This window comes from Bemisia tabaci, chromosome 1 (genome assembly GCF_918797505.1).
Source record: "Bemisia tabaci chromosome 1, PGI_BMITA_v3".
Lineage (NCBI taxonomy): Eukaryota > Metazoa > Arthropoda > Insecta > Hemiptera > Aleyrodidae > Bemisia > Bemisia tabaci.
In genome coordinates, this window is record NC_092793.1 from 39915390 (window position 1) to 39939139 (window position 23750).

Sequence of the window (23750 nt, forward strand, 5' to 3'; positions counted from 1 at the left end):
TTGAGATACTGACTTCGGGTTTGCGCGAAAAGTTTTCTTTTTTTATGCTCTTTCGAACAAGCTATCACAAAGGGGGTCTTTCCAGTTGAAAATTAAAAGTTGGTGTCCGTTGCCCCCCTAGGGGAGCCCCCTATAAATTTTAGGGGGGCAAAAAAGTAGCTCCCTTTGACTTAGGATTATCCCCCAAGTTTCAAATCTTTACCTCAATTAGGTAAAAAGTTAGAGGGGGTGGAAGGGACTTTTGAATCACCCTGTATGAGCATAACCAGCATGGACATTTTATGCTCTTTTATTTCGATCAGTGCAGTTTTTTGCCTCAAACTAGCCGTTCTTAAGATAATTGCAGATTTCGTTGAAAAAACGCGATTTCGCGCAAGATTTGACTTTCCTAGCCGCAGGAAACTACCGCCATATCTCACGAACCAGAAGTCACAATTCGATAAATCGACGGTGTAAGTCGGCAATCACATAACTCGGTTTGCGACGTCGCAGACATCCTGTCATACTTTATTTTTTAACGGAAAACTAATCACCGGTAATTCTTTAAAACTGCCGTGATTTTTCCTCTCTGTGAGAGGAAAATTCTGCAAAAACTTCGCAAGGAATAATGATGTCAATTTTTTCTTCTTTAAAAAAATACCATAGAGGCGGAGATTTTCAGACACCGCAAATGAGTTATGTGATTGCCGACTTACACCGTCGAAATGTATAGTGTTTCTAATAGGACATTTTATGCTCTTTTTAAAAGGTACTTTGACATTTGTCCGTAAGATTGATATTTTTCAAGATATAAGGTAAAAACCGGTCGCCGGCGGCGTATTTTGGGCCCTCCCCCTTTATTCAAGATGGCGGCCTTAGCGGACAGCCGATTTCGGTAAACTTTTGATTTGTTGTTCTGGTAGCCTATTACAACATGTTCCCGCAAAAAAACCGTCTATTTACCAACAGATTTTCCCAGATGACCCTTATTTAGAGCTGAATTGACTGGAATATAAGGGATCCACGAGACATCATTGACTCACGAAAATGTATGTGTTATTCTGTGGACAAATGAACAAAAAATTTAGAAAGCTGCCTTTGTGGATAAATGGCATCCCGTTGATCCACGCAACAACAGTTTCACGGATCCTCGAAATGCCGTGGATTAACGAACAGTGGAAAAATAAACCGTTTCCTTTTTAACTACCACCCTATCTCCCAGCAGGCCGAAATGATAGGAGCCAGGAGAGAGGTACTCGCTCTATGATCATTTTTTTTGCTGCGCGTCGAACTGCCAAAAAATGAAATTTTCAGACCCGTCCTCCACAATATTAGCACATACTTAGGAAGTTCACTTTTAAACCCTCACCTTACTGAGGTGGTCGTGAGGAACATCAGATCAAAAATTCTCAAAATTTAACCGCCGCCAAATTTCTCAGTTCTTCGTGCGTGGTCCTTTAACTGTCTATGCTACCAGGGTGATAGAAAAAAAAAACAATTACCTACCTCTTTCTGATGAGGAAGATATCCCACCAAAATGCCCCACAATGTTCCTATAATTAAGCCTCCTATAGCCTCGGCTGGGCCTTTGATGAACTTCAAAACCAGATTAGAATCTAAAATAATAGGATTGGTATTAATTTTTATATGAAAAAGAATGAAAATCAATCGGCAATTCTTATTTTAATATTTTATATGTACTGTTTAAAAGACAAAAGTACTATTCTTCACCAGCATGCCCTATCGAGAGAGCTCCTGTTGCTCATATCAATTTCCCTATATTCTTTTGTCAGTAAAATTCTCATACATTCGTCGGAAAACGAACGATTTGTTTATGCTGGCACATTATATGCACCGTTCAAAACATAGACCACCTGGCTTTTAATTTCAGAGCAATAGTAAATGTGGATCAATATTCCGTCATTTCCATACTGAGAATGAATAATCACTTGAATAGTGAAGTGACTTTTTTGTCAGGAAGTTTTGCCAGTGTTATAATATGCAGAGTCCTGTTAATCTGCGTACATGATGATGATATACGTTTATGCAATGAAAAAGAAATTAAAACATATTCTGCAAGAAATAAGAGCGAAGAATAATGCACTGAAAAAAAATTTCCTACATATCAGGCGGAGCCGCCTTGGACCAAGTAAGCCGTTTACTTACAAAGTATCGACAAGAATCGGAAGTTTGTTCCAAAACAACATAGTTTGATTGGATCAAGTAAATGCGTTACCTCAAACCAGCATTCCACGTGTATTTGGAATAAGAAAACGTTTACTAACGAGTAAAATCATTCAGAGACGCGAAAATATTTCCTGAAATCAAGTAATCACCTTCGGTTTAAAAGGAGTAACTGTGATATTGATCTAAGTCAACCGTTCAGGTACTTAAAATCAGGAAACGGTTGCTTGTCTCTCGTGCGCGTTCACTGGTTACAAGCTGCCGGTTGGTTTAAAATTAGTAAACGGCTGCCACGGCCGGGCGTCCGGCCGGAATAGGTTTTGCATAACTCCGAGGCGCGTTTACTTATTTCAAGCCAATTGCTGCTGTTTTTAATTAAGTAAACATCGAGGTATGCAGACTGTATCGATACCTTATATATTATTAATAATCATTAATTGCAAAAAATGGATAAATTTATCGAATTTTTAATGAAAAAAATTGCATTCCTGCAAAAGTCGAAGACTCCACAATTAAGCATATACTTCAGCTGAATCGCTTGATATGGCTTAAATCTCTTCATTTTTACTTCCCATTAATTTTCTTTTAAAAAGCTTTTTCAAGAGACATAAAGAGACTGTAGTAAATATTTTGCTAGGCAGTGTTGATACTAATATCAAGGTCGTTGACACGTTTTATATAGACTTTGCAGTGATTTTCGTCAAATATTTTTAATAATATGCTTGCTAGGCGAAAATTGGGTCTTAAATTTTCAAAGACTTTTCAAATTTGAAAAAGGAGCTTTGAAAATTATCTGGCAATGGTCGCGTTTGGTACCACCTAAGAGGCAACAGAAAGGTTAATAAACGCATTATTATCATTAAATTTTCAGCGATTTTCTCTTGCCTGTTTCTATTGCCTCTGAAGTGGTACAAAAAAATTATTACCATTTTAATCTACTACTAGCTGCTTCAGCTCGCTACGCTCGCTTGCGCCGCTAGCCGGGGGCAAGCCCCCTGGACCCCCAGTTACTCGCTCCGCGAGTAACTGTTGGCTCGCTTCGCGAGCCAAATTTTGCTACTACCAGTGCTTAGAGGACTTCCTGGAGGCAAAATGAAAAATTCAAAAACAAAGAATAGGAAACTAAAAATTACCTACTTTTAGAAAAAGAAACAACCTTGAAAAATAAATAACACTCCTGGAAAAGAAAATCAGAACACTTTTTGAAAATGTAACGGTGCGAAAGGGTGAGGATAAATCACCAATTCTCTTGGAAGAAGACATGAGCCGACCCCCGACATGAGTGAAACTGCCGTAGGACCCATGCTAGGGTAGAAGGGTGACACGTGTTGTGAGCAGGTAGGGATGGGTTTACGTGGAGAGGGAAACGGAAAATCAGAGGGTGGGAGGTCCCCCAACCATATGACTCGTCCAGCGTCAAAAACGCAAATATGTCGTTATCAAATCGAGGTAAATTTTGCAACTTCGGTCGCGCAAATCGAAAAACGAAGGGGTCTTGGCACATCTAGACCCTATGAGCTTTCATTTAAAACAAATCCGAGGAAAATCGGTCCAGTAGTTTCCGAGATCGAATTAGCACAAACTGTCCAGCGTCAAAAATGCAAATATGTCGTTATCAAATCAAGGTAAATATTGCAACGTCGGTCGCGCAAATCGAAAAACCAAGGAATGTTGGCACGTCTACAGCCTAAGAGCTTTCATTTAAAACAAATCCGAGGAAAATCGGTCCAGTAGTTTCCGAGATCGAATTAGCACAAACTGTTGGAGGCCAAAAAAGGCCTTAGGATATTAAATATATAGACGAGATCGAATTAGCACAAACTGTCCAGCGTCAAAAATGCAAATATGTCGTTATCAAATCAAGGTAAATATTGCAACGTCGGTCGCGCAAATCGAAAAACCAAGGAATGTTGGCACGTCTACAGCCTAAGAGCTTTCATTTAAAACAAATCCGAGGAAAATCGGTCCAGTAGTTTCCGAGATCGAATTAGCACAAACTGTTGGAGGCCAAAAAAGGCCTTAGGATATTAAATATATAGATACCTAATATGGCCTCTAAAAATTGGAGGCTCAATTTTTCAGTTACTACCTCCCCCAAAAATAAGTGTATATATATACACAGAGCATTCAATAGCTATTAGCAATGGAGAAGGAGAGGTAGAATAATATATACAATAATACATAAAAAAATATATAAATAAAAGTGAATCTAACGTAGCCCAAAATAAATACACTGAAAACACATCTGGGGAAGGAAAGGCTTACACATTCAAAATTAAAACCGAGACGAAGTGCCTCGCTACTCCGGTCTGATAGACGACTGTATTTTAACCTTTATTTTATCGATTGAAAATGTCCAAGAATTTGGACGAATAACGTCTCGGTTTTAATTTTAAACGTGTAAGCCTTTCTTTCCCCAGATGTGTTTTCAGCATAAATATATACATATACTAGTCGTGATTAGCTCGCTTTGCGAGCTGACACGTCTAGCCGGGGAGTGCCCCTGGACCCCAGTTCTACGCTTTGCGACGAACTTGCGACTCGCTCCGCGAGCCGCCACCGCCCCGCACAGTTTTTAACATTGATGAGGAGACAACATCTATGTCTTAATCTTCTTTTTCACCAAGTTTTACAGAAATTGATGTTCTAGGAGTCCGGACCGCGTTTTCGTGCGGGGCCGCCATCTTGGATTTGGAAATGTTGAAAATCTGACCGAAAATGCGAGTTTTCCGTCGAAATACACCTCCTAATACCGAATTTCACAAAAATCGATGGATCGGAAGCCAAGATAGCAATTTAGACCACGTTCGTCATCTTGGATTTTTGAATTTTGAAAATCGGACCTTAAATTCTAATTTCCCGTCGAAATATACCCCCTAATACCGAATTTCACAAAAATCGATCGATATCAGGAAGCGATATATAGCATTTTAGGCCACGGCCGCCATCTTGGATTTTGAAATTTTGAAAATCTAACCAAAAATTCGAGTTCCCCGTCGAAAAGTACTCTAGATCTCCGAGTTTCACAAAAATCGATCAAACAGGAGCCGACTTAGCATTTTAGGCCACGGCCGCCATCTTTTGGATTTGGAAATTTTGAAAATCTGACCGAAAATTCGAGTTTCTCGTCGAAAAATACCCCTGGATACCGGGTTTCACGAAAACCGATCAAACAGGAGCCGACTTAGCATTTTAGGCCACGGTCGCCATCTTGGATTTTGAAAATCCGACCAAAAATTCGAGATCCCCCGAGAAATATACCCCAGCTTACCAATTTCCACAAACATTCGTCGAAAAATACCTAAAACCTTAAATTTCGTCTATAGGGGAGACCGGGGTTATGTTGGCCACGGGGCTATGATAACCATCGTGAGAATTTTGTATAGGAAAACGTAAATTTGATGTTTTGATGAGAAAAAAGGTTGGCAGAGATGTAGACTAACAATTTAAAATATCAACATCGATGGTGTCCCCCTCTGTTATGCTCTGTGCTGTAACATTCTTGTTTACCTTCGAAAATAGCCGGAAAACGCGATTTTTTTAATTTTGAATTTTGTTTGCTGTGGCGAGTATTTATTTTGTATCTTATTAATCTTTGTTTCTATTTGAAGTAGACCCCTTTCCTTTGATTTTAGTGTATGGATTTATGGCTTTTGACTCCTTGTTTCTTAGTTGGATGACTTTGATTTGAGGTAATCTCAATCGGGGCTATGTGGACCATTTTTCTGGGGCTATGTTGACCTACTAAGAAAACATACATTTTATATTTTTTTTTGCGTAAGGTTTCAAATCCATTTTCTTTGAGTTTAAAACGATCCTATTTAGTGGAGAAGTAGATCCTCTTATTGTTTTTTAAGTTGCTTTTCACGCCAACTCACTTATTTAATTTGATACTGTTCTTTAAATTTTTTTTTTTCTTTAAATTTTCAGCTCCAAAGGTATTGAGTTTTACAAACATTACGAAAGATAAGTGTAAGGGCATAATACTAAGCTTTTTTAAGTGCAATTACAATCAACTGAACAAGGTTAACATAGCTTCCTTACAGGTGGCTCACTTAGCCCCGGGGGTGGCCAACATAGCCCCAAGCAAGGGCTATGTTGACCAAAATGGATTTTCTTTTAAAAACGCATGAAACTCACAAAATTAAAGTATTTTGTACAATGTTTTCAGTTGATTTTAATTTTACACTGTATGCTCAAGGATTAGAGCATTAAAGAAATGGCATTCTATTCTTCTGTTTCTTCAGACACAAGTTTTCAAAAAATCTGGTCAACATAGCCCCGGTCTCCCCTAAGGCAGTGACGTCACGCAACAGGATTGAACCTGTTCGGCGTGATGCGCGTAAACAACCGCGTATCTCCAATGTAATACTATATGGAGAAATAACTTTTCGCTCTTGCGGGCATCCGAGGCAGCGGATTTGAATGGGAATAATTTTAATCAACTCCTCATTACAACAGCTAAGCGTGTGCCAATTTTAAAGGAAATCGCTTCGGCCAATTTTTATCTAGGGGGGGCATAGTGAGTGGGAACAGCAGCTTTATATAGAGTAATAAGTACATAAGTGTATGTATATACAGGGTGATCCAAAAGTCCCTTCCACCCCCTCTAACTTTTTACCTAATTGAGGTGAAGATTTGAAACTTGGGGGATAATCCTAGGTCAAAGGGAGCTACTTTTTGGCCCCCTAAAATTTTCAGGGGCCCCCCTTGGGGGGCAACGGACCCCAACTTTTAATTTTCAAATGGGAAGACCCCCTTTGTGATAGCTCGTTCGAAAGTGCAAAAAAGAAGAAAACTTTTCGCGCAAACCCGAAGTCAATATCTCAAACCGTTTCAAAATGGCGGCCGGTTAAAGTTCAAAATGGCCGAAAATTCACACCGGTTATTTGTCAATGGATTTGCGCGAAATTCGGTATGTGGGGGTATTTTGACACGAGAAAAACGAATATGTCGTTAGATTTTCAAAATAACCGAAATTTCCAAAATGACCGCCGGTTAAAGTTCAAAATGACCAAAAATTGATTTTTTTAGAAATCTAAGTTCAAATTTGTTTATCTTATGCCAAAATACTCTCAAATCCCAAGTTTTAGGCAAATCCATCAGCAAAAAACCGAGGTGACAATTTTCGGCCATTTTAAACTTTAACTGGCGGCCATTTTGGAAATTTCAGTTTTTTAGAAAATCTAACGTCAAATTCGTTTTTCTCGTGTCAAAATACCCCTACATACAGACCGATTTTGGCGCAAATCCATCGACAAATAACTGGTGTGAATTTTCGGCCATTTTGAACTTTAACCGGCCGCCATTTTGAAACGGTTTGAGAAATTGACTTCGGGTTTGCGCGAAAAGTTTTCTTTTTTTATGCTCTTTCGAACGAGCTATCACAAAGGGGGTCTTCCCATTTGAAAATTAAAAGTTGGGGTCCATTACCCCCCCCCCAGGGGGCCCCCCTGTAAATTTTAGGGGGGCATAAAAGTAGCTCCCTTTGACCTAGGAACATCTCCCAAGTTTCAAATCTTTACCTCAATTAGGTAAAAAGTTAGAAGGGGTGGAAGGGACTTTTGGATCACCCTGTATATATATTAAAGAATTTACAGTTGGTAATTAATAATAAATGAAATTCATGAGTAGTTTTCAACACCATTTTAATTACACTTTGCAACATTTTTCACTAAATTCTACAAGCCGACGTTTCGGAGAGAAATTCGCTCCGTCCTCAGGGAACACGAGTTAATCATAACTGAACGAGGAAAAACACAGAAACCCAGTCCAGTCACGGCAAGAGACCAGTTTAACGATAACAGGAGAACATGACGAAAATCATCAATAACAATAAGACCCCGCTACAGAGAGGTAGTACTTATACACAATGAAAGTTGTCAGAGATTAGAAAAATACTAGGGGGCCCTGCCCCCTGACCGCTACGCGGCCCAACCCCCGGGAGGGCGCCTCGCGCCCTCAGGCCCGCTTCGCGGGCCCTATATGCATATGTATAGGCAAAAATGTTCTTCCATTTTAATACACCATTTTGTGTTCGAGCTGCATCGATTTCAAAATTTTTGACGTAACACTCAGATTTGTAAATGATGAGGAATAGCTGGATGTACACAATTTCACAGTCCACTTACTGGAGAAATTTCCGTTTATTATGTTATTTTTAAATACTTAATTTAAAAAAAAAAATCGGATTTCGACCGTTAAGAGTTAATAATATTTGGTCCGTCCCGACGCGACGCAGCGCCTGCCTTCTCACTTTGTATCTGCTGTTTATCTGCTGTAAATATTAATAGAACTTCAGCAATCAAGTAAATTGACCAATGCCACAAATCGAAGCCGGAAGAATGCAGGAAAAATTGAGTTAAACCTTATACCTTGGACCTTGGACCTTGAACCTTGAAACCTGAGCGATACACCGTTCCTCAACTCTTCGAATGAGGAGCCCTTCACGAGCTTTTCCATTGTTTTATTGTTTATTCGAGTCACTCAGGTAGAATCCCACACCTTGACGTTTCTAGCGGAAACGACATATCTCTCACGCTATTAACATTGGACTTAAGTGACATGAGCTTTAAAAGCTCTACAACATTAAAAGTTCGGGGTTTCATAATTTTTTGCACATCTACATCTACTACAGATGACATACATGTAAAGATCATCCTTATCGGTCCGGCAGTTCGTCAGAAATAGTGCTTCCAAGATTTTGCTTGTAGCTGTATAATATAGATAGATTCCTCAAAGTGAGCAAACTCAGTCCTAGAATTTATAGCATTTTTGTTTTTCAAAATACACAACCCCTTCAAATTCAACCTAAGCTGATCATTTCTCTCTTTCTTCAACACCCTGGTGCTAAGTCAAAGGGATGCCCCTTTTCCCTCGTGTGTTGTTTCAGAGCAGTCAATTCATGTTGGTTAAGTTTAAGCCCATCAAGCCTTTTGTGCAAATATTCAAATATTGGGATGACCGCCCTATGTAAACGCCCTGACAATTCCTACATGGAATCTCATACACCACTCCTGACTGCTTTTCGGTGAGAATTTTAGATTTCAAACAAGACTGGACACTCTGTAAATTAGATTTACTAGCCGTTCTGGGCGCGCTTCGCGCGCCCGTCACGCCTAGCCGGGGGCTACGCCCCCTGGACCCCCGGTCACTCGCTACGCGAGTGACATTCGGCTCGCTTCGCGAGCCGATTTTGTAGTAGTTGCAAATTTTTTATCACTATATTTTGAAGATTTCATAGAAAACATTATGAAATTCTCACTCCACAATTAACTTGTAGAATAATAATGGCAGGGCAAGAAATAGACTATATCTTAAAATGGACGGTTCCCACTTAGTAAAAACAGCCAACACCACGTGAAGGTGAGGAACCATCGTTAGCCACTTTTTTTTTTCTTCTTCTTTTTTTTTCCTTTACTTTTCTGAAAAAAATGTACTGAAATTTTAATTGCGTTCCCTAAAAGGAAACACGGAGAAAAAAATGTGTGCATGGAACCCGAAGCTGAGATCATATGGATCTCTGAAGTTTTCGGATCACGCATCCGAAAAGTTAAGGTCCATCTGCCAAAGTTCGGGTCAGACAATTGAAGTAGTTCGGTATATACCGAAGATTTCAGGTCCGGGAGGGGACACTTCCCCTCGAGTGAAATAGAAAAAGGCAGAATCCTTCGAAGTTTATATTAATGATTAGAAGTGACCAGTGTGTGGCCATGCGGTTTTAATGCGGATCTTATCTTTTCTGAGCAGGAGGATATGTACGGACAAACAAAAATTTTAGTTTTTTCGAAAAATTTTGGAGGGGAAAGCCATTATAACAAAATTTCACTGTATTCCCAAAAATAGAGTTGACAAGGTGCCTGGGATAACAATTTTCAGATAAAATTTGAAAATAATAATTTAAGTGCTGTTTTGTACGTACAGCACTTACATATTACTAATCATATTACTTCATGTAATTATTATTCTACCTCTCCTTCTCTATTGCTAATGATTATAATATATATATATATATATGGGTGTACGTGTGTGTGTGTGTGTGTGTGCGTGTGTGTGCTATGTCCTTCTCGGAGCTACGAAAATATCCTTTCATGAAATAATTCTTGCATCCTCATTATACACCACGAAAAGAGTCTAAAATTTTAAGTCCCAATATTCACGTGCTTGCCAATTTACTAAGAAAAATTGGTAAAACATGGAAAATAGTGCCATTGCCCGTGCTATTTGTCCGTCGGATGGACAGAATCAATGTCTTATTTTTTACGGCCCGTTCCGTCTTACACTTTTTTGAGGCAGATTTTTAGCATCAATAACGCAAGAAAAATGCATTATCGCCCTTACAACGTGTACGTGTCATTCGTGTAATCGGTTAGCGACAGCGACATAAAAGCTGTTCCTCACCATTAGCTTCCCACTTTTCCTAAATGAACGTATCCTACGATCAAAGTAGGTATACGAAACACTGAACGAACACTACTAAAAACGAACTATGAAAACTTTTGGTATATACTATTTTTCATGGTAGGTTCTTTCTATGCTTCTTGGGCAGAACGAAGAAACCGTTCAAGTATCCCGTAAGTTTCTCAAGAGGGGAGGGGTAAGGTCTAAGTATGGCTCACTGGGTCATACTGAAATGTTTAAATGGAATCCCTTCATCGAGCATTGCGGGGTATTGAGGTGGGCCCAGAGATAACGTCTGCGGGCGGGCTCGCGCTTGGTGAATTACGTAACTCTTCACAGAAAACGCATGAATTTAAAAAAAACAAGAGGTTAATTCCACTGAGTGGACGTTGGAGAGCGTTCACCGGACCCACTCGTGAATTTTTGTATTTTTTTTTCTTATCTTCGTACTTTCTTCATGAAAATTACAATAAATGCAATGAGTCTGTTGCAAACTTTTGCTAAAGCAAGAACAAGAGTTGTTACCTATAAGTAATGTCTCAAAAGTCACGATGAGCGCATTGGCAAAGTCTGAAATGCACTCCTAACTTCACAATCTACCTAAAAAATTTGCGTGTTCATATAATCATTTTGGTGGCCTAGAAAATATGAACTTCTTCATTAATCGGTTAGAGTTAGTTATTCTATCTTAAATGGCCTGCGGGGCGATTATTAAAATGACATCGACTCTATGTCGCCGCTTTGTCGTGCCGCGCAATCGACTGAGTGGCCACTTAGTCGATTGCGCGGCACAACAAGGCGGCGACATATGTAGAGTCGATGTCATTTCAATAATCGCCCCGCTGCTTAGAAACGAGTCTTTTAGTTGGAAATCTGCTAGATTGTATAGTTCACAAAAAGTTGTTATCCAAATCGAATAAAAGGAACGCTTTCCAAAGGTACACCACACCAGGTACACAGTTTATTATCTCACCAGTTGATAAAAAAATTAATTTAAGTAATCAAAAAAATATATACAGGGTGTTTCAGACCACCCGTACCAGGCCTTTTTCTCGGTTGGTTAGGTCGTACGAAGTCGGAAACCGCGGGGTTGAATAGGGAATTCACCCCAAGGAATCCGAATTTCGTGATCCCAAACCCCCACGCCCCACTTCCCCTTGGGGGATAAAGGGGGGGGGGGGTCACGATGCTAAAAGTCACGGTTCCCGACCGAATTGCGGATAGATCGCATCAGAATTGAAAAGCACGGAAAATTTCACGTGGAATTGACCCCTAAAAATCCAAAATCGGACCATCCAAGGCCCAAAAATGACCCCCTAAAGAGGGGGACAGGACCCCCCTCCATAATTTCTCTTTGGTCTCAAAATTGACGTAAATTCTCCTGAAAAAGACGGTTTCCCAGGGAATCGACCTCGAGAAATCCAAATTTCATGGTCTTAAAGCTCCTCTAGCTCCCCTTGGGGGGTAAACGGGGGGGGCCCAATTTTAAAAATCGGGGCTCCTTTCCGAATCGCAAATTGATTGCATCCAAATTGAGAAGCAGAACTTATTTACATCTTAAGTGACTCCAAAGAGTTCTAATAGACACCCTGAAAGGCAGAAAGTAACTCCCTGAGGAAGGGGGCTTCGCCCCCGCCAAAAATTTCTCAAGATTCCTCTTTGGTCGCAAAATTGAGATTTGAAAAAATGTAATCGACCCCGAGGAGCTCAGGGAACATGAAATTTAGAGTCCTCGGAGTCGATTACATGGGAAACCGTCTTTTTCTGGAGAACCGACGTCAATTTTGCGACCAAAGAGGAATCGTGAGAAATTTTTGGCGGGGACGAAGCTCCCCTCCTCAGGGAGTTACTTTCTGCCGTTCTGGGGGTCTATTAGAACTCTTTGGAGTCACTTAAGATGTAAATAAGTTCTGCTTCTCAATTTGGATGCAATCAATTTGCGATTCGGAAAGGAGCCCCGATTTTTAAAATTGGGCCCCCCCCCCCCCGTTTACCCCCCAAGGGGAGCTAGAGGAGCTTTGTGACCATGAAATTTGGATTTCTCGAGGTCGATAACCTGGGAAACCGTCTTTTTCTGGAGAATTTACGTCAATTTTGAGACCAAAGAGAAATTATGGAGGGGGGTCCTGTTCCCCTCTTTAGGGGGTCATTTTTGGGCCTTGGATGGTCCGATTTTGGATTTTTAGGGGTCAATGCCACGTGAAATTTTCCGTGCTTTTCAATTCTGATGCGATCTATCCGCAATTCGGTCGGGAACCGTGACTTTTAGCATCGTGACCCCCCCCCCTTTATCCCCCAAGGGAAAGTTGGGGGGGGGGGGGTTTGAGATCACGAAATTTGGATTCCTTGAGGTGAATTCCCTATTCAACCCCGCGGTTTCCGACTTCGTACGAACTAAACCAACCGAGAAAAAGGCCTGGTACGGGTGGTCTGAAACACCCTGTATTGAGACTCAAATAGTCAATTATTTTACATTATTTCATTGGTGATTGTTGTGAGAGATAAAATACAATAACAAAAAAAATACCGGCGTTTCGTGCCGGCAGGAGGGGAGGGGGGCTTCGTCCCCCATCGTGGTGCGAAGATCGCACAAGACTTTCTCGCTCGCGCTGGCATTGACAGTGGAGATGTTGCATGCGTGAGGAATTTGCAACTTTTACATAAGAATCAACAGTCAAATTGCAAATTCCTCACACATGCAACATCTCCATTTTACTGGAATGTTAATACTGTGAATTCACAAAATCATTAAGTTCGATTGGAATTTTGATCGAACGATAATGGTTATGAATTTCGGATGAATTGAAAGTTCAATGACTTAATCAATCTAAAGAATTTTGATGCAAATTAGTAAAGAAGATGGGGATCAATACAAGAGAGAGAGAGGAAAAGAAAATATTGAAGGCGCGCAAGCGTACAGAACGTTAGGCTCTTTTACATCTAGGTAGAGGGTTTCCAACGAGACGGCGGTGCGGCCGGACATGTCACTCGCCTAACCTCGAGTTAGGTTAGGGTCAATATCTCCTAAAATGTGGTGTTGTTTTCGGAATGAAGCCTCGGTTATAAAATAACCTTGCTGAAGCCTTTAGGCCGTCCTCGCGTCTAGTGTGTCCCGTGATCGCCGAAGAAGAGGTGCTTATATTAGCAAGTGACTTTTTTGAGTGATTTCGGAACCATGGCTTCGGAAGTGCGGATGCCGCGCATTGAAAGACTCAAAGGGTCTGACAATTAAAAAAATTGGGCATTCGCCATGCGACTGTGGTTAACGCGAGAGAGGAGGTGGGGTTATGTCACTAGAACAATTTCATCCTACAAACGGCAAGAAGAATATGACCAAATCACCCTATGCGACAAAGGACTGATGGTGAACCTTCTCTGTATGTTCACATCAATGACGCAAAAACTGCCGAAACCGTCTGGGACACTTTGCACAAAGCCTTTTCCGCCACCAGCGTATTTGGACGTTTTGGTCTAATGAGAGGACTGTATGCTGTAAGGTTGGAAACTTTCGAATCGATGTCGTCCTATTTGAATGAAATCATGTCTCTGACCCAGCAACTTCAGGAAGTTGGAAACCGATTGACGATGAAGACACTGCGTTCATCATGCTGAATGGCCTGGCTGACAAGTTCAAACCTCTAGCGACAGCTCTGGAAGCCACTTCAACCATGCTTACGTCACAGGAAGTGAAGGAGTTCCTGCTTGGCCAAGAACCGCTGCTTGCCACCTTGGATGAAAGGATGTTGATCCTTTGGACAAAAAATTCTGATAGTGGTAAGTCTGCACAAAGGCATTCAAAGCAGAACGAATCAGGTAAACCTCTCAAGTGGAAATGTACCAATAAAGTAATAAACTAGGCCACAAACGCAAAGATTGTAAAAGTGAGACCAAAGATGAGCTCAAGGCCGCCAAGTGTTTACTACTAACAGCGCTAAATGTTACTTGTCCTTCCGACAAGTGGCATATTGATTCAGGCTGTGATACGCACATGACCGATTGCAAAGAATAGCTCACCAATTTTAATGATAATGTAGGCAGAAACCTAGAAATTGCAGTAGCAACACAATTGAACATGGAAAAGGTAAAGAAAATATTCTTGTAAATGTAGACGATGCGGAGAACGCATAATAACAGATGTTGTGTACGTCCCCACCTTATCTGCAAATCTTTTATCTGTTTCAAAAATTGTGCAGAAAAATCTTGTCATTTTTAAAAATGAAGGCTGTCAAATTTACAATGTAAATAATTGTAATATTTCAGGTGAAGTCTGTTTTACAGCTTGAAACGTCAATGGGCTGTTTCAATTAAATGAATGTGATAGGTATGAATGCTATGCAATTGTCTGATACTGCTACATGGTGGTATAGACGTCTAGGACACATAAGTGCCACCAACATGCAAAAATTAAAAAGTGCTTCTGACGATTTTGATTTTGAGAATTCTCATGAACAGCCCTGTATTGCATGCGCTCAGGGAAAACTCTTCCATGAGTCCAATCCTTACCTACAGGAAAACCGAGCCTGGATCTTAGTTGATAAGCCTGATAATGCAAATGTTATAAGCTGCAAATGGGTGTTTGAGATTAAGAAAGGAATGTCCGAGAACCGGTACAGAGCCAGACTCGTTGCCAATGGTTTCACACGGCAAGGAGGAATCGATTACGATGAAACCATTGCACCGGTAGTTAGGAAAGAAAGCTTCAGGCTATTAGTTGCTTTGGCTGTTAAATTTAATTTGTAAATCCATCATCTCGATGTTAAAACTGCTTTTTTAAATGGTAACCTACATGAGACAGTGTACCTACATGAAGTAGCCTAAAAGATTTGTTGCTGAAGGTCAGGAAAAGAATAGTTTCGTTTATTGAAGGGAGCCATTTATGGTTTGAAGCAAGCTTCACACACGTGGAATCAAAAAGCTCACAGCAAATTACTTGAACTTGGTTTCAAGCAATGTAATCATGATCCTTGTATTTATCTCAAAAATGAAAATGATAAAAAGTCGTATATTGCCCTTTTTGTCGATGATTTTTTCATTCTAACTGAATTTGATGATGAATGTAATAAATTAAAATCAATTTTAATGTCAGCTTTTCGAATAGATGATCTCGGCAAAGCAAAAAGATGTCTTGGCATGAATGTTAATTATTCGCCAGATGCCCTGGTAAAAAAGACGACTACGCTGCGACTATGCTGCGAATACATAGCATAGCCGTGTGCATATGTAAGAAGTCGCAGTGTAGTCACATGGTTGTCAAGGGTAGTCATCAGTAGGCGCAGTGTATTCGCAAGGTAGTTGCAAGGTGGTCACCGGTTAGTAGTCGCCATGAATGTGTAGTTGCAGAGCAATAGTGGGTATCCGCAAGCATAGGTGCATATGTTTATGTACCTACATTTACCCGCTAGACATGTGACTACACAACTCTGGGACACTTAGTTGTGCAACTACATATTAACATCACCTTTACATTATGCCTCAGACTATGATTTAATTACAGCATACCGATGGTGAAACTGCCACACCAGCCAGATAGCACCCAATGTTCTGAGAATATTCCAACAATGTTCCTACATTTTGAGCAGCATTTTAATAATCAGAGAATATTCTGTATCAGCAGCTAAACTCAGAATATTCTCAGAATGTTCATCATCTTCCACTACGCATGTGTAGGAGAATCCTCCAGCTACATTTGCATCATGCAAGGTAACAACGGATGACGTATGTTATGCGAACATGCTCAATAAAATAGAAAATGAACAAAAACCACTCACCAACTAGCTCGAATCAGTAATCCACTGGGTCAGGAAAATCCACTTGACAACAATTAATCCAAATTTCCAATTAGAACTGGTGTAAGTACACAGAGAAACACTTGAAAACACTATGGGTGCATTGTAAAAAAAATCTTAAGCACTCTTTAGCGTAAGTGAAAATTAGCACCATGATTTAATAGCTGATCAATACAGAACAGCACTCTCAGAAAAGCACTGACACAACACCATTTTTCAGTTTATTTTTACTTCTAGGAGAAAAATGCATTTTTCAAAAGATCCGACATCATCGGCCATCGCTCGTCAGCAATGAATGAGATAAAAATAAAGCTTAAATAATTTCACAATTTACTCCGATCATTGATGATATTAAGGTAGCCATTGATTCTCTACCCGACGTCCTTATCACATATAACAAGGAAGGTCAAGAGCACAGAGCAAATGGCACTAAGCAGCGCGATGCACATGTGATATCGCAAGTTCCGGAAGTGTCGATCTGCAAAAATACAAAGCGAGAAACAGATCATCATATTGATCCACCTACAATTAATGACCGTCAATAGAGACAGACATTCAAATACGTTATAATAAATAAGCCACCATTTGTTAACAGAACAAAGTTTTCGTGAGAGTAAGACCCTTCCGTCTGGAGGGACGAGGACCTTCCTTGGACCTTTCCTTCCGAGAAACACTTAAAAATGGACCACTTTACTACTTACAGGTCTGAGCTGCTGAATGAATTACATTACACCAGTCAATAAAATTTTAAACTCACGCCCTCACCGTCGAATGTTGACGGATGACCTGATCTATCGCTGAATATACATAAGTAGGATGAGAAGTTGGCACATCTGAAAAGCTGAGCGGTCATTTTTGTTTCAGCTCTAGTAGTATTTTAAAATTTAACAACTATCTGTTGCCTTAAAAGGGAAGAAATAAGTGCAACACCAGCGCACCACTGCAAATGTGCGATTTGTCAAATTTCTAGGGATGAGGTGTTTCAAGTTTTCGCTAATAAATTAGCCAGCCAATTCAAGAAAATGACAGAGGATACGCAGTGAGGATGCCTTTCTGTAAGTCAGTATATTGAACGGACGGGTGAAAGAACTGTTGTCTCACAGTAGCTAGGTAACAGTCGGCAAACTATTTGGGCAAGTAGAGAGTTCTCAATTTTTAATTTGAATACTTGGAATCAATAGATGCCATTAGACTGAATTGAAGTACGCAAGGGTGTGATGATGAAAAATTACTTACTGATTGTGCCAATTTTTGAGTAAAAGGACTAAAAGGAAAAAGGTAGAACCAGTAGAGCTCTTTGGAACAAATGTGGGAGATAAACATTAATATTAACAAAACATAACATAACCTAACACTTGTCAAGGTGTTCCTGGTGTTCCTGAATAATCGTTCCTTGCCGATACTTCAAGGGACGTATATATTTATCAAAATAATTATCAAAGAGAATTATCAGCAGAATAATTCAAAGCAGGGATTAAAGTACAAAAACTGGCATTCTTAAATGCTTTTAGAGGCTGATTTTCATTTTCATACGAAACCCGGATGAAAAGTCAACAGTTGGAACGGTCCACCGCCCAACTATCCGGTATCCAACTTGGAACACTAAATTCAAATTCATTTCAAATTTCAATTCACCAAGCCGACCCGACCCGTACGCAACGGTTACGGTCGACCATGCCGTTACTTTGAAAATGAAATAATTAATCCAATATTTGATCTCCTTAGTTGTTTTCGTGATTCGTATCATCGGCATCCACCTCACTGTACCTAACTTCATCAAACACAGGTAAATACTCTCCCTTCTCCTTCCACCTTTAAACTCGGGACGACGGACACACGAATGAGCCTGTCACCGATTGTCAAGCAACTGATAAAGTAACTTGAGTTGAATTTGCTTTCCCGATTTACGATTCAGTCGATTTAGGTATTCTAACTAGCAAGGTAATTGTGAATTCTATTTTCTCTGTCTGTGTATGCATTTACTACCATGTGCTATTCCTAACTGCAGTTGCAGGCTCTACTTCAAGTCGAAAAGTTTTGTTGCACCCACTTCATCTCCTGTAGGACATCTGGCAGTTATCTAATTTTAATAATATCTAGTACCACTAGAGTTGAAATAAGTATGAACCCCTCAACTTTTCAGATGTGCCAACTTCCCATCCTACTTATGTGTATTCAGCGATAGATCAGGTCATCCGTCAACATTCGACGGTGAGGGCGTGAGTTTAAAATTTTATTGACTGGTGTAATGTAATTCATTCAGCAGCTCAGACCTGTAAGTAGTAAAGTGGTCCATTTTTAAGTGTTTCTCGGAAGGAAAGGTCCAAGGAAGGTCCTCGTCCCTCCAGACGGAAGGGTCTTACTCTCACGAAAACTTTGTTCTGTTAACAAATGGTGGCTTATTTATTATAACGTATTTGAATGTCTGTCTCTATTGACGGTCATTAATTGTAGGTGGATCAATATGATGATCTGTTTCTCGCTTTGTATTTTTGCAGATCGACACTTCCGGAACTTGCGATATCACATGTGCATCGCGCTGCTTAGTGCCATTTGCTCTGTGCTCTTGACCTTCCTTGTTATGTGTGATAAGGACGTCGGGTAGAGAATCAATGGCTACCTAATATCATCAATGATCGGAGTAAATTGTGAAATTATTTAAGCTTTATTTTTATCTCATTCATTGCTGACGAGCGATGGCCGATGATGTCGGATCTTTTGAAAAATGCATTTTTCTCCTAGAAGTAAAAATAAACTGAAAAATGGTGTTGTGTCAGTGCTTTTCTGAGAGTGCTGTTCTGTATTGATCAGCTATTAAATCATGGTGCTAATTTTTCACTTACGCTAAAGAGTGCTTAAGATTTTTTTTACAATGCACCCATAGTGTTTTCAAGTGTTTCTCTGTACTTACACCAGTTCTACTTGGAAATTTGGATTAATTGTTGTCAAGTGGATTTTCCTGACCCAGTGGATTACTGATTCGAGCAAGTTGGTGAGTGGTTTTTGTTCATTTTCTATTTTATTGAACATGTTTGCATGACATATGCACTCCACAAGTTGGGTAGTCGCCAAGACAACCCCTGTGATTAGGAGGGTACGTAGTGGGAACACCCACAGGTAGTTGCACGGCTACATCTAGGTAGTCGCACAGCTACATCCAGGTAGTCGCACGGCTACATCCAGGCAGTCGCACGGCCACATCTAGGTAGTCGCACGACTACATCTAGGTAGTCGCACGGCTACCTACACCGGTTCCATTTATGTACCCTCCTAGTCGCAGGGGTAGTCGTCTTTTTTACCAGGGTGGTTCCATTTTTCTTGATCAGAAGCATTATATCCTTGAAATCTTAGGTAAATTTGGATTGACTGATGCAAAACCAAGTAAAACTCCCATGGAACCAAACCTCTCGCTTGTCAAAGGTGATGTTACAAACATACCGAATCTCCCATACCAAAGTTTAATTGGCTGTTGAACTTACATAGCAGTAAATACTCGCCCGGATATTTGTTTTGCTGTAAATAAGCTTAGTCAATTTAACACCTGTTACACTTCTGAACATTTCCGTCATAGGTACCCAAAGAGTTTTGAGATACCTAAAAGGTATTCAAGCTAAAAAACTATGTTTTTCAAACCAAGCAAGAGAAAAAGAAATTGAATAAGGTTTTGTTGATGCAGACTTGGGCAGTTGTGCAATAGACAGACGCTCTTATTCAGGGTTTGTCTTTAAACTCAGTGATGGGGCTATTTCTTGGTGCTCCAGGAAACAAAATTGCGTTTCCCTATCCACTACAGAATCGGAATAAATTGCTTTATCTGAAGCTGCTAAAGAAGCTGTCTATCTTAAAGGACTGATTGATGAACTCTTATTCTTTTACGGTGGTCACTGATAATCAACCCCTAAAAAGTCTGTTAAATAAAGGTGTGCCAACTATTGCGTCACCTCGCTTCCAAAGATGGTTCGTAACGCTTAGCGCTTACAACTTTAAAACCATTTATCGGAAAGCATCCTTACTAAAACCAGCTGATGCATTATCCAGACTCCCCGCTGACAATGTAACGATAAAAGAAATTTCTGAAACCATTGAATTGTTACCCGATATTCCTTTAACCCCTGCATTAATTGCTCTAGAAACTGGAAATGAAAACACCATTAGCACTGTCTTCAATTATGTGTTGCAAGGATGGCCTAGAAATGTCAAAGATGTTAGCATTAGACCTTATTTCCTAGTAAGGGAAAGTCCATCGTTGCATGATAATGTCATACTTTTTGGAGATAGAGTTGTTATCCCAAAAAAATTGCGAACTAAGGTCCTTGAAAATTTGCATGATTCTCATTCCGGGATTGTAAGAATGAAATCGCTCGCCAGGAAAAATATATGGTGGCCAACATTGAATAACGATATTGAAAACAAAATAAAAAACTGTGCAGCTTGTCAAACAGTCAATTTCAAACCTGTATCATCCGCCAAAACTTCATGGCCAGAAACTAATCAACCCTGGCAACGAGTACATTTAGACCATTTTTTTTTTAATAATGAAGTGTATGTAGTACTCGATGATGCATATAGTAAATGGATCGAAGTCTGGCCGGTATCGTCTACAAATTTTGAATCTCTAGAAGAAAAATTATTAATGCACTTTGCTACATATGGCCCTATGCTGCAAGTAGTGACGGACAATGGTCCGCCATTTCAATCACAGGAATTCAAAGACTTTTGTATTAAACATTCTATTATTGTCACGAAGTCACCACCTTACCACCCAGCTAGTAACGGCCTAGCCGAAAGAGCGGTCCAAACTGTCAAAAAAGCTTTAGAGAAAATCAAATTAGAAAATTGTAGGTAACATTTCAAAAAAAGATCTACTAAAGAAATTATGTAAATTTTTATTCGCATATAGAAACACCCCCATAACTGGAAAAGATGTCAGCCCCTGCGATCTTGTACTTAAACAAACCCCTCGAACAACCCTTAACTTAATACACCCCAAAAAGCAACCCAAAGCCCCTAAATTGCCAAACCTTAGCGTTAACGGAACAGTCCTAGTAAGAATGTCCAAACAGCACCAAGTACAAAAAGGTGTAATTCATAAGCAAATAAGCCCCACAACGTATCTAATTAAAGTCAATGGAGAAATAAAACTTTGTCACTTAAATCAAATCAATCTCACAACGCTCTCCGACCTAGATTTAAAGCAAAAACCCTCCCCTTATCCAACCGTAGACCCATTAAACCTAGCAATGATGCAATCAAGCGCAAGCACATTTAAGCCGCAAATACAGCTTGCACCGAAAATAACTAATGTCATTAGTCCAAGCTCTCCTGTGAAAAAGCAACAACCTGTTCCTCATACAGGAAATACTCGTAGAGCACTCTCCTTCAACGAGACAAATGCTATACTACCAGGAACCAGTAACTCCCGACAAACTTTAAGGCAAAGCGGTACCCCACAACCCCATAACTCAAGAAAAAGACCCTCAGTACCTCAAAACTCAAATTCTCCTGAATGGCAGAATTAAAAGTAGTTCAGAACAACCCTCCTCTTCACGTACCAAAACCCCCGAACCACCTGTCACCCCACCTGCACCTCCGCCGAGGAAGTCAAGTAGGGAATCCAAACCACCTAGGTATGCGACTAAATTTATATCCCTGGTAAAAATGATCAGTTAAAATTTGAACTGATATCGGTTGATATCAGTTGAGCATCAACCGATATCAGTTGATTTCAACTGATATCAGTAGAGCTTCTACTGATATCAGTTGAACTTCAACTGATACCAGTAGATGCTCAACTGAGCCCGGACTCCAGTCAGTTGAGATCCAATTGGTACCAGTTGAGGCCGGACTCGAGTCAGTTGAGATCCAACTGGTATCAGTTGAGGCCGGACTCGAGTCAGTTGACATCCAACTGGTACCAGTTGAGGCTGGACTAGAGTCAGTTGACATCCGACTTGTACCAGTTGAGGCCGGACTCGTGTCGGTTGAGATCCAACATGTGGTACATAAGGCGGGACTCGTGTCGGTTGAGATCCAAGTTATGTCAGTTGAGGCCAGACTCGTGTCGGTTGAAATCGAAACTGTTTCAGTAGTGGATCAATTCGGCATCAGTTGCGGGAATAGGTTTAGATTCAAGCATCCAATCAGAGTACAGCTGGATTATGCCTTTTAAATTTGCTATTTTCCGCTATGGGGCCGTCCTATAAATTACGTAAGGCACTTTTTCCAGTTTTAAGACCCCCTCCCTCTCGAAAGGAATTTTCTGCCCCTCGGCCACCTTACTTCAACAATACCCCTAAGGCAGCCCTTGACACCCTCCCCCACTGCCTTGCGTAATTTGTGGACGTAATGGGCCCCGCAGCGGAAACCAGTGGTCTCCATTTTGAAATCTCTTAAAAATGAGAAACTTTTTTTTTATTATTATTATTATTATTATTATTATTATTATTATTATTATTATTACTTTTTTTTTTTATTTTTTATTTTTTTAAATAAAGTTTCCGTATAGATGAATGGCTAAGTGCAAATTGCCTATCCTCCTTTTTGAAGGGGCTAAAATCAATTCGTTGGAAAAAATTGCAATAGATATGGTACCAAAAATGGTAATGAATGTCAATGTTAGGTTGAATCGCAGGTTCTTCACATTTGTATGTAAAAGAGCCCCACTTTAAAATTAATTTGATAAAGGATGGCAACAAAAAGAGAAACTGAACCAACATTGTACTTAAGGTGATTGCAAATTTTACCGCAGAAAATGACTCTGTCAATTAGAATTTTTGAATTAATATTGGAGATACCCCAGTTAGAACAAAATATTTTGAAAATATTTTAGAAATACTGCCGTTGTTTGGAAAATATGTTCAAGAAAATAATTCCACGAAAATACTGTAAAAATAGTTTTACAATATCTTTTAAATCAAATTTTTAAAATATTACAATTAATTATTTTTAAAATATGTTTGCAATATTTAAATGAAAATGTCTTTGAAAAATAGTTTTAAAGCAATTACTAAATATTTACATTTTTAGTTGTAAAAATACTACAAAATATAATTTTAAAATTATTAATAAAATATTATAGAATATGCGCGCGCTCTAGGAGCTGTTTTTGGTACGTATGTTCTTTTCTGATAAGATAAGATATTTTATTCAAAAAGTAAAACATAAAATAAAGAACAATATTAATCTGCCCGGCAAATTGTGATGCCCAATTAATCTGCCGGATCAGACATAAAATTAAATTCAACTGATAATAAAAGAAAAAAGAAAGGGGAAAAAAAGAAAACACACAAAATAATAATATTAATAATAATAATAATAATAATAATAATAATAATAATAATATATCCATAATACGATAATCCAATAATATGATAGTTAATATCCAGAGCACTTACGCTGAGA

General features: G+C 39.6%; 1 protein-coding gene across 7 annotated transcripts in view; it reads right to left on the reverse strand.

The window, feature by feature from the left end:
- Positions 1–23750, reverse strand: part of LOC109041701 (sodium/hydrogen exchanger 9B2) — a 198516-nt gene that overhangs the window by 69379 nt on the left and 105387 nt on the right. For 6 of the 7 annotated variants that reach the window (XM_072300946.1, XM_072300929.1, XM_072300943.1 and 3 more), the window contains 2 exons: positions 1486–1595; positions 1023–1040 (listed from right to left, as the gene is read on the reverse strand). In XM_072300946.1, the coding sequence (XP_072157047.1) occupies positions 1023–1040; positions 1486–1595 (128 nt within the window). The remainder of the gene's footprint in view (positions 1–1022; positions 1041–1485; positions 1596–23750) is intronic. The other variant, XM_072300932.1, reaches the window with a different exon arrangement.